Raw genomic sequence first — 12,617 nt, 5'->3', positions numbered from 1 at the left:
GCATTTGGATGATCCAGAAGAAGATTGGGAGAATGTCATATGGTCAGATGAAACCAAAATAGAACTTTTTGGTAAAAACTCAACTCGTCGTGTTTGGAAGACAAAGAATGCTGAGTTGCATCCAAAGAACACCATACCTACTGTGAAGTTTGGGGGTGGAAACATCATGCTTTGGGGCTGTTTTCTGCAAAGGGACCAGGACGACTGATAAAGGAAAGAATGAATGGGGCCATGTATTGTGAGATTTTGAGTGAAAACCTCCTTCCATCAGCAAGGGCATTGAAGATGAACGTGGCTGGGTCTGTCAGCATGACAATGATCCCAAACACACCGCCCGGGCAACGAAGGAGTTGCTTCGTAAGAAGCATTTCAAGGTCCTGGAGTGGCCGAGCCAGTCTCCAGATCTCAACCCCATAGAAAATCTTTGGAGGGAGTTGAAAGTCTGTGTTGCCCAGCAACAGCCAAGAAACATCACTGCTCTAGAGGAGATCTGCATGGAGGAATGGGCGAAAATACCAGCAACAGTGTGTGAAAACCTTGTGAAGACTTACAGAAAACATTTGACCTCTGTCATTGCCAACAAAGGGTATATAACAAAGTATTGAGATAAACTTTTGTTATTGACCAAATACTTATTTTCCACCATAATTTGCAAATAAATTCATAAAAAATCCTACAATGTGATTTTCTGGATTTTTTTCTCTCATTTTGTCTGTCATAGTTGAAGTGTACCTATGATGAACATTACAGGCCTCTCATCTTTTTAAGTGGGAGAACTTGCACAATTGGTGGCTGACTAAATACTTTTTTTGCCCCACTGTATATCCCTCCCAATAGAATTACCATACTTTAACGATGACAGCTTCTCCATCCTAGAGGGGGAGATCAACAATTTCCAGGCCCAGGGACATGTACTAGTCTGTGGTGACCTAAATGCCTAAATGCCAGAACTAGACAAGAACTTGACACCCTCAGCACACAGGGGGACAAACACCTACCTGGAGGTGACAACATTCCTTCCCCCATATGACCCTCTTTGAAAAGCAGATACTTAGATTGAATATGTAACCAAATTGCACCAACATTTTATTTACATTTTTTACTAACTTCCAAGGCTCCGTGAAGTCCAAACAACTGCTGGTTGATTCCCCACTGGACCAGGTGTGAATGCTCTGGGAGGCCTAAACCTACTCCCTAACTGTTTGATTACAATGTTGGAATTCAACCCAGGCCCCCAAAACACATCACATTCAAAACCGTTTCAACAGGCTGTCCTCGTCCACATTGTGATGTGAAGAAGGGCTGTGGCGATCACGGAATTTTGTCAGCCGGTGATTGTCAAGCAAATAACTGTCGGTCTCACGGTAATTGATCGCTAATTAACATAAACACAATTAGCATCTCCTGCCTTCCACACATAGCCTACAAGCCATTTTAAAAAGTATTATAAATCCATGTAATATAGCCTACACTTTCCCAATAAATCCATAATTTATTTTAGACAGGTCTAAAGAAGCATGATATGAAGAAAATGTAGTCTATTTCAGAAGAAAAGAATAGCATACTCTGAGTTGTCCTGATGTGGCTACGCCAAATGGCTGTGGGCTACGCTAGTTCATTTAGCAGACAAGATTAGCTTATAATTCCATAGCATTATTTTATATTATTTTACAGTATGAATAATACAATTGAACAAAGCTGAATAAAATATAAATATTTTCTCAACTATTTGAGGGAATGCGCACATGCGGTGAACAAAGAAATAGACACTCCTATATGCTTAATGTAGAGTTATTAATGTAACTTCAGTTATTCTACAAACGCTGGGCTATATGTTTGGATTTTTAATAAATTGTAAAGCTGCATGAGATTCTAATGATGATTTGAAAACATATATATATATATATATTCTTTTTTTTTGCGCAGGCTTTACACACTCCAATAGCCTCTCATTCACAATTTGACAAGCACTTGATAATGCCTCGAATTTCACATGTCTTTTGTGGGCATCCGTTGTGCCCTTCTTCCTGAGTGCTGCACAATCCGAAGTGTCTCTCACTCACACGGATATCCTTCAAGTGATCGGGTCTTTCTCACAGGCGATCCAGTTAAGACAGACACATCGGGGACGCAACTGCATGCGTCCTTATTTTTATTTCACCTTTATTTAACCAGGTAAGCTAGTTGAGAACAAGTTCTCATTTACAACTGTGACCTGGCCAAGATAAAGCAAAGCAGTGTGACACAAACAACAACACAGAGATATACATGGAATAAACAAACATTTGGTCAATAATACAATAGAAAAAGTCTATATACAGTGTGTGCAAATGGCGTAAGGAGGTAAGGCAATAAATAGGCCATAGTAGCAAAGTAATTACAATTTAGAAAATTAACACTGGAGTGATAGACATGCAGATGATGATGTGCAAGTAGAAATACTGGTGTGCAAAAGAGCAAAAAAGTAAATAAAGACAATATGGGGATGAGGTAGGTAGATTGGGTGGGCTATGTACAGCTGCAGTGATTGGTTAACTGCTCAGATAGCTGATGTTTAAAGTTAGTGAGGGAAATATAACTCTCCAGCTTCATCGATTTTTGCAATTTGTTCCAGTCATTGGCAGCAGAGAACTGGAAGGAAAGGCGGCCAAAGAGGTGTTGGCTTTAAGGATGACCAGTGAGATATACCTGCTGGAGCAGTGCTACGGGTGGGTGTTGTTATCGTGATCAGTGAGCTGAGATAAGGCGGAGCTTTACCTAGTATAGACTTATAGATGACCTGGAGCCAGTGGGTCTGGCGACAAATATGTAGCGGGGGCAAGCCGACGAGAGCATACAGGTCGCAGTGGTGGGTGGTATAAGGGGCTTTGGTGACAAGACGGATGGCACTGTGATAGACTGCATCCAGATTGGAAGCTATTTTGTAAACGACATCGCTGAAGTCGAGGATCGGTAGGATAGTCAGTTTTACGAGGGTATATGTTTGGCGGCGTGAGTGAAGGAGGCTTTGTTGCAAAATAGGAAGCAGATTCTAGATTTAATTTTGGATTGGAGATGTTTAATATGAGTCTGGAAGTACTTTACAGTCTAGCCAGACACCTAGGTATTTGTAGTTGTTCACATATTCTAAGTCAGAACCGTCCAGAGTAGTGATGCTAGTCGGGTGGACGGTTGCGGGCAGCGATAGGTTGAAAGAATGCATTTAGTTTTACTAGCGTTTAAGAGCAGTTAGAGGCCATGGAAGAAGTGTTGAGTGGCATTGAAGCTCGTTTGGAAGTTTGGTAACACAGTGTCCAAAGAAGGGTTAGATGTATACATAATGGTGTCGTCTGCGTTGTGGTGGATCAGGGAATCACCCGCAGCAAGAGCGACATCGTTGATATATACAGAGAAAAGAGTCGGCCCGAGAATTGAACCCTGTGGCACCCCCATAGAGACTGCCAGAGGTCAGGACAACAGGCCGTCCGATTGGACACACTGAACTCTATCTGAGAAGTAGATGGTGAACCAGGCGAGGCAGTCATTTGAGAAACCAAGGCTGCTGAGTCTGCCGATAAGAATACGGTGATTGACAGAGTCGAAAGCCTTGGCCAGGTCGATGAAGACGGCTGCAAAGTACTGTCTTTTATCAATGGTGGTTATGATATCGTGTAGGACCTTGAGCGTGGCTGAGGTGCACCTGTGACCAGCTCGAAAACCGGATTGCACAGCGGAGAAGGTACGGTGGGATTCGAAATGGTCAGTTATCTGTTTATTAACTTGGCTTTCAAAGACTTTATAAAGACAGGGAAGGATGGATATAGGTCTATAACAGTTTGGGTCTAGAGTGCCACCCCCTTTGAAGAGGGGGATGACCGCGGCAGCTGTCCATTCTTTAGGGATCTCGGACGATACAAAAGAGAGGCTGGTAATAGGGATTGAAACAATTACGGTGGATAATTTTAGAAAGAGAGGGTCCAGATTGTCTAGCCTGGCTGATTTGTATGGGTCCAGGTTTTGCAGCTCTTTCAGAACATCTGCTATCTGGAGAAGCTGGGGAGGCTTGGGCAAGTAGCTGTGGGGGGTGGTCTAGCAAGGAGGAAAGCATGGCCAGCCGTAGAGAAATGCTTATTGAAATTCTCGATTATCGTGGATTTATCGGTGGTGACAGTGTTACCTCGCCTCAGTGCAATGGGCAGCTGGGAGGAGGTGCTCTTATTCTCCATGGACTTTACTGTGTCCCAAAACCTTTGGAGTTAGAGCTACAGGATGAACATTTCTGTTTGAAAAAGCTAGCCTTTCCTGACTGACTGAGTGTATTGGTTCCTGACTTCCCTGAAAAGTTGCATATCGCGGGGACTATTCAATGCTAGTGCAGTCCGCCACAGGATGTTTTTGTGCTGGTCGAGGGCAGTCAGGTCTGGAGTGAACCAAGGGCTATATCTGTCCTTAGATCTAAATATTTTGAAAGGGGCATGCTTATTTAAGATGGTGAGGAAATTACTTTTAAAGAACGACCAGGCATCCTCGACTGACGGGATGAGGTCAATATCCTTCCAGGATACCCGGGCCAGGTTGATTAGAAAGGCCTGCTCGCAGAAGTGTTTTAGGGAGCGTTTGACAATGATGAGGGGTGGTTGTTTGACCGCGGACCCATAGCGGATGCAGGCAATGAGGCAGTGATCGCTGAGATCCTGATTGTAAATAGCAGAGGTGTATTTGGAGGGCAAGTTGGTCAGGATTATATCTATGAGGATATCCATGTTCATTGATAATTTGTGTGAGATTGAGGGCATCTATTTTAGATTGTAGAACTGCCGGAGTGTTAAGCTTATCCCAGTTTAGGTCACCTAACAGAACGAACTCTGAAGATAGATGGGGGGCAATCAATTCACATATGGTGTCCAGGGCACAGCTGGAAACTGAGGGGGGTCTATAACAGGCGGCAACAGTGAGAGACTTATTTCTGGAATAGACTGTTTGGGAATAGACCTGGAAAGTATGACAGAACTTTCAGGCTATCTCTGCAGTAGATTGCAACTCCTCGCCCTTTGGCAGTTCTATCTTGATGGAAAAATGTTGTAGTTGGGAATGGTAATCTCAGAATTTTTGGTGGCCTCTCTAAACCAGGATTAAGACACAGCAAGTACATCAGGGTTGGCGGAGTGTGCTAAAGCAGTGAGTAAAACAAACTTAGGGAGGAGGTTTCTGATGTTAACATGCATGAAACCAAGGCTTTTTCGGTTACAGAAGTCAACAAATGACAGTGCCTAGGGGCATTCAGGGCCTGGGTTAATCTCCACATCACCAGAGGAACAAGGGGGAGTAGGATGAGGGTACGGCTAAAGCCTATCAAAACTGGTCGTGTGGTGCATTGGGGTCAGATAATAAAAGGAGCAGATTTATGGGTGTGGTAGAATAGATCCAGAACATAATGTATAGACAGGGGTATGGTGGGGTGTGGGCACAGTGGAGGCAAGAGTGATGATAAGAGAGGTTGCATCTCTGGATGGGCTAGTTAAGCTGGGTGAGGTCGTCGCATGTGTGGGAGGTGGGACAAAGGATGTATCTGAGGCATGTTGAGGGGGACTAGGGGCTCCGCAGTAGACTAAAACGATGATAACTATCCTAAACAACAGTGTTCAAGGCATATTGACATTTGAGAGAGACATAAAGTGAGGCATAAAGCAATCACAGGTGTTGATTGGGAGAGCTAGCTAAGACAACAACGGCTAAGACAACAACAGCTAATCAGCCACGACAACAACAACAGGTAAAATGGCGATGAATGGGCAGAGGGTCAGTTAACTACACACAGGGCCGAAGTTCGAGGCAGGGGCCGACAGATAAACCAAAAATAAACAAAATGGAGTACCGTGATTAATGAACAGTTCAGCACGCATCAGCTATGTAGCCAAGTGATCATAGGGTCCAGTGTTCAGCAATAGATAGTGCAGGGAAGTGGGAAGCCGCGTGGTAGTCGTTATTATGCTAGCACGCGGGAGACACGCCGTTTAAAGTTAGCAGGTCGGGGTAAGTAGAAGCGTCTGCTCCGAAGTCCAGCAAAGGCCTGTTGAGGGCACAGCGGATGGAGTTACGTCGGCGGAAAAGTTGTGGTGGTATGGCTGGGCGCCGTGTCAACATAGGGTCCGGGCCAGATGGCGAAAGAGGTATTGTAGTTGTAGTAATTTCGTTTGCTTGCTGGGAGATGCACTTGGCTTGCGGCTAACTGGTGCTAGCTTCGGGCAGGGGCATTAGCCACTATAGCCACTCAGTAGCAGCTAGCTAGCAGCGATGATCCGATGCAAAGGTCCAGAGCTAACGGCAAGGATCCGGTGGAGTAGTGGATTCTAGGGGTAGAGTCCGGGAGGCATCGGCTCAGTAGGTGGGTCTGGCTCAGGGCTAGCTTCGGGGCTGGGTCACTCGGTGGCAGCAAGCTAGCTGTGATGATCTGGAGTAATGGTCCAGGGTTTTACAGCAGGAATCCAGGGTTGTAGTGGAGAAAACAGTCCGATACAGGCAGGCTGGCAAGTATTATCCAGGCTGAAAAAACGTCTGGTGTCTGTGCAGAAGATATAGGCCGCCAGCAGTGGCTAACAATGACTAAATAGCTAGTAGCTAATTAGATGGTTAGCTTCTGATGGCTAGCTTCTAATGGAGGTTCTGGCTGTAAGGTCTTAAAAAAATAATTGTGGATCCGTGTCACATTGGTTGAGGCGGGTTACTGGAATGCATATTTAATTTAAAAATGAAAAAATTGAAATATATACAAAAAATACGAAAAACACCTAAAGTAAACGAGGGCACGACAAACCACGTCTGCACTGCTACGCTATCTTGGAGTAATTCCAAGGTGCATATTGAAAATATTCGAAAAACAGTCCACATTTACTTTTCGTCAGCCAACAAGATGAGTTGGCCTAATGAACAGCAAAAGCACTAGCTATGTCAACCTACGATCCCCCATAGTACAATAGTCAACCTATTCTATTCTGTGCGAGAAATAAATATTCAAAAATATTCCATTCTGGGATAGATTCCTTTTTCTACGTATTCCCCAAGGTGTCTACAGCATTTTGACGTAGTTTCACGCCTTTATGTTGAAGAATGAACGTAAACGACTACATTGCATAAGTGTCCGGCTGAGGGCTCTCAGAGTAATTCTTGCGTAATAGACAGAGGTAGCTATTTTTCCTCCCGGTCTTACTGAAAATACAGCTGTCCCGGTTGATATACAGTATGTCTTATTCGAGTCATTTCCTCATTTTTGGATTTCAACATTATACCGTTTACAATTCATCTCAGGTTTTATTAGATTCTGTATTATTCTGTGGTGCTCTGGTGGTTCATTGTCCTTTTTGATAATTGCTATGTTCTTACATTTTTTACTTTTACATTCAGAAAATGAGAACATATGAAAGCTGGTGGTTCCTTTTAACACGAGTCTTCAATATTCCCAGGTAAGAAGTTTTAGGTTGTAGTTATTATAGGAATTATAGGACTATTTCCCTCTATACCATTTGTATTTAATATACCTTTGACTATTGGATGTTCTTATAGGCACTTTAGTATTGCCGGTGTAACAGTATTACTTCCGTCCCTCTCCTCGCTCCTCCCTGGGCTCAAACCAGGAACACAATGACAACAGCCACCCTCGTAGCAGCGTTACCCATGCAGAGCAAGGGGAATAACCACTCCAAGTCTCAGAGCGAGTGACGTTTGAAACGATATTAGCGCGCACCCCGCTAACTAGCTAGCCATTTCACATCGGTTACACGAGCCTAATCTCGGGAGTTGATAGGCTTGAAGTCATAAACAGCTCAATGCTAGACGTACAACGAAGAGCTGCTGGCAAAACGCACGAAAGTGCTGTTTGAATGAATGCTTACGAGCCTGCTGCTGCCTACCATCGCTCAGTCAGACTGCTCTATCAAATCATAGACTTAGTTATAACATAATAACACACAGAAATATGAGCCTTAGGTCATTAATATGGTCGAATCCGGAAACTATCATCTCGAAAACAGAATGTTTATTCTTTCAGTGAAATAACAGTAACTGAAAGGTCACTGGTTTGATCCCCGAGCTGATGTGCCATTGAGCAAGGCATTCAACCCTAATGCTCCAGTAACTCACTCTGGATAAGAGCTTCTGCTAAATGCACAGAGACTCACTGCATGTACCTGCTGTACTGAGGGGGCACAGGAGTGAATAACTGTATCATCCGCGTAGAGATGAATGATACAGATAGACCAATATCATTTATAGAAATAGTGAAGAGAACAGGGCACAAAATCCATCCCTGCGGCACACCTTTCCTAATATCGAGGAAATGACATTTGATATCGTCAGTAAGCACACGTTTTTTCCTGTCCGTTAGATAGTTCTTGAACCAATCGCAAGATGCCTGATCTAGGCCTATTTCAGACAAGCTTTGAACAAGTCAGAAATGGTCAAATGTATCAAATGTCTTGGACAGGTCAATAAATAAGGCAGCACAATGATTTTTATGGTCTATAATGGCACATTATTACTAATTATGCAGAGTTATTATAAAGTGTTACCTATTGATAGTATAACAACAATATGCCCCTCTGATATGTTTGTTTGTTTGTGGGTGTATTTGAGAAAGAGAGTTCAAATGAGCGAGCAAGAGACACACAGAACAAATGTGAAAATCAGCTAATATTCAGCAAACCACTTTTCTATGTTGCAAATGCATAAATCAACTCAATCATCTCACAAACCCCAACACTTGCAAGAACAGTCACTGTTGTGGTGAATGGCGCACAGTACTACATAGAGCCATGACAACATGGAGCTCTATTCCACATCAAGTAACTGATGCAAGCAGTAAAATTTGATTTAAAAAACAGATACAATTACACCTTATGGAACAGCGGGGACTGTAAAGAGACACGAACACAGGCACAGACACATGCACAAAACCCCACGATAACATTCGCACTATACACACACGTACACATGGATTTTGTGTTGTAGATATGTGGTAGTAGAGTAGTGGCCTGGGGGCACACACTTAATGTGTTGTGTGAAATGTGTTGTGAATGTATTGTAATTTAAAAAAAATGCTGTATAACATGTGCGCTAACAGAACCTTAGTGATTCTTACCTTGGGGTTCTCCATGAGGGCCTCTATTCTAGGATGCGAGCCGCCAATGCCTGCATCCGCCAAGGGCCAGCTGAGTGGTCTACCGTTGCCATCAGAGGGGGCAGAGTGGGCCAGCTTGGAGAAGCGGTCAGCCCCTGTCCCTGTTTTGTGAGGGTCCACCAGGGGGCTCTCATTGGGACACCAGGCCTCAGGGGGTAACGCGGGGTCACAGGGCACGCCGTTGGTGGAGGAGGGGACCAAGGACACACATCCATCTGGTGGGATGGGTGGTGGGCGCTCAGGAGGTGGTGGGGGTGGAGGGTCCCTCTTGGGGGGTGGGGGAGCAGGCAAAGGCTTGTCTTGTTTTCTGGCCAGCCCTGGAGAGGACTTGGGGAGGAGGGCATGTGTTCACTTTACACTACACAGAAATAAACAGTGTTGAAGCAGGCTGACATATCAATCAAATGCATTTTATGAAGGAAGCATGTTGTTTTACTGCACACACACACACCCTTTGATTGTTTGCTGTAGTATTTGTGATGTTGCTAGTGTCTTCTGTCTATGTTATGTCTGTCTTACATTGTTTTTATTTATTTTTTATATCAGCGCCTGTTCCCACAGGAGGCCTTTGGCCTCTTGCTAGACCATCATTGTAAATACAAATATGTTCTTAACTGACTTGTCTGTTTAAATAAAGCCTTTTTATATCAGCAGTTATCTCAAAGTGCTAACCCCAAAAAGTCTTGGGGGGTGGGGGGTTGTTCTACTAAGCTAACATATGGAATTGATTTGAGAAAGTCATACCATGGATCATTTAGCTATTGATTTACAATTTTAGGACCCCTTTAGGTTAAAATAACAACATTTTGGGGATGAAACATTGATTTAGCCTTACTGCTATTAGCGCATAGAAACACACTGAATAACAGATTCATACATGGAACAACAGATAGTCCAAAAATACATCAAAAGTATGTTTTAAAGTGTCAGTCCTCTGTCTGAGGTGGGAAGGACAATTTTTGTGATGTCTCCTGGTATGGCAAACACGGCTGTAGCCTTGCCACCTTCCACCGCAAATTTGCAAGGCCGATATCGGCGGATGCGGTAGATTGAAAAATAGAAGAGATATCACTAGTTTTAAAAGACAGATTTTTCTGGGCATTTTTTATTACGCTAATTCAATGTCTGCCCGGGCGCACACATCGATACTAGGGGATACCCAGCCTGAAACCCCAAAGAGCAAGCAATGCAGAGGAAGAAGCTCACTGGCTAGGAAAAACTCCCTAGAAGGCAGGTACCTAGGAAGAAACCTAGAGAGGAACCAGGCTCTGAGGGATGGCATCAACCAGCACCAAAACATTCAACTTTAGAGATTTCTGGAGATCATTCCACAAGTTGCAAAAAAACACAACGCAGATCTACCTAACTTAGTGGAGACTGAAGGGATCTCCAGAGTTAGCCATCCCTATGATCGGGTCAGGTGACGCATATGTCTGAAGTTTGCACAAGAGGGCTTTATAAACAAAAATAGAGCAGAGCATTTGTATTTATATTTGTATTTAAGGATCCTCAGTAGTGATAAAGTCAATCTCTCGTCCAATTTGAGCCATCGACATGAACATTATTAATGTTACCTCTCTGTGTACATTTAGGGGCTAGCCGTGCTGCTCTGTTCTAAACCAATTTTAATTTTCCTAAGTACTCTTTGTGGCACCTGACCACACAACTGAACAGTGTCCAGCTGCAGGACCTGCCTTGTTGATAGTGTTGTTAAGAAGGTAGAGCAGCACTTTATTATGTACAGACTTCTCCCCATTTTAGCTACTGCTGTATCAATATGTTTTGACCATGACAGTTTTAAAATCCAAGGTTGCTCCAAGCAGTTTAGTCACCTCAACTTTCCACATGATTTCTTACAATATTTAGTTGAGGTTTAGGGTTTAGTGAATGATTTGTCTCAAATACAATGCCACCCATTGTGGAACTAACTGCAGGTCTTTGTTAAATGTTCCAGTGATTTCACTCTCTGTAGTAGCTGACATGTGTATTGTTGAGTCATCCTCAGACATAGACACACTGGCTTTACTCAAGGCCTGTAGGCATGTCATTAGTAAAGATTGAGAAAAGTAAGGGGCCTAGCTGCCCTGGGGAATTCCTGATACCACCTGCATTGATCTATGAGATTGAAGAGGGCCAACATACTTTCTGATACAGAATGCAGTGATGTGTAATGAACCTATCACACGTAATAAAATGTGATAAACTTTTCCTATAAAAGGAAGGCCACTTGTTAACTAACTCATCAATATGCTTTTTGAAAGATAGCTTTTCGTCAATCCAGATACCCAGATATTTATAAGCATGGACACAATCAATCCAATATACATAAGCATAAATCATTAGATACATGTTTAAGCTTTTTGAAAAATAACATATAATTAGTTTTACCTGAATCACTTATCCCTTTATGCTTGTGGGAATTGGCCTATATGGATAGGGCTAAATTGAAAAGTTTCTTACAGAATAAATAGGATATGCATACACATAACCATGGTAGCAATTGAAAGGAACAGTTTGGGAATAATGGGAAAATTATTCGATCAAAGGTGAGTACACAACAATTCACCTGAAACAAGACTGAATCCAAACATTGCACTGTTTGACATTTACTGTACTGTTCTCCACATTTGTTGATAACGAAATCTGAAAATACTCAGGATACATTCAGTAACATGATAAGACTATTTCTGGAAAATGTGGGGTCGGTGCAACATAAAGACAAAGACATTTGAGTAGAAGACTATCAATCAAACTATCAATCTACTTTTTTGAGCGCTCCTGTTAAGAAAATAGAGCAAACACATGTAGTTGCTCTGTTTGGAACACAACCCTCTATCCCCGCCAGCACACAATCACTGTGTTTGTTTACTTAATCCCCAAAAAGTCCATTATAAATCACAATTTGGGTCAGGTGGGCATAATTGCAAATCGTGTTCTATTGCCACACGACTAGCTAAGTTGTAAAATATGATATTACAGATATTACAGTTCAGAGAAACAGATGGGAATTGTTGTGTGCATAGAAAGGAGTCATGAGTGCATTCGGGTGAATTTACTTCACAATAAAAAAAAACAGGCTCATTCTATTCAGAACATCAGGGTATGATGCCATGTCATCTTGCAACTGTACATAAAACATAGTGATAATAAACGTTAACACTGTATATGACATGAGTTTTATGATTTGGAAATGTGAAGTGCACATCTGGACTGACGGGTGTTTGGCTTTCTTGTCTGTATGAGATCAAAGCAGCATTTATAATCCTCAACGTCTCATTTACAGCACTTCCCTCATTTAGACAACAAACATTTTTCAAAATGTCCTCAATTACCGTGAAGGATGGGGTATAGTGTTGTCCTGCGCGGTGCTCAAGTTCAGAACGGTTGTCAGTCAAAACCCATACAGCGCTGATGATTCGCAGAGCCAGAGCTCTGACGTCACGTATAGCATGTTACTGTACAGCCA

General features: G+C 42.9%; 1 protein-coding gene across 4 annotated transcripts in view; it reads right to left on the bottom strand.

The window, feature by feature from the left end:
• Positions 1-12,617, bottom strand: part of cblb (Cbl proto-oncogene B, E3 ubiquitin protein ligase) — a 180,316-nt gene that overhangs the window by 37,710 nt on the left and 129,989 nt on the right. For all 4 annotated transcript variants that reach the window (XM_064938158.1, XM_064938157.1, XM_064938159.1 and 1 more), the window contains one exon: positions 9,113-9,478. In XM_064938158.1, the coding sequence (XP_064794230.1) occupies positions 9,113-9,478 (366 nt within the window). The remainder of the gene's footprint in view (positions 1-9,112; positions 9,479-12,617) is intronic.

Source organism: Oncorhynchus masou, chromosome 26, assembly GCF_036934945.1.
Source record: "Oncorhynchus masou masou isolate Uvic2021 chromosome 26, UVic_Omas_1.1, whole genome shotgun sequence".
NCBI classification, from domain to species: domain Eukaryota; kingdom Metazoa; phylum Chordata; class Actinopteri; order Salmoniformes; family Salmonidae; genus Oncorhynchus; species Oncorhynchus masou.
The sequence above is the reverse complement of the archived record's forward strand: the minus strand, read 5'-3'. Positions and strand labels throughout refer to the sequence as shown.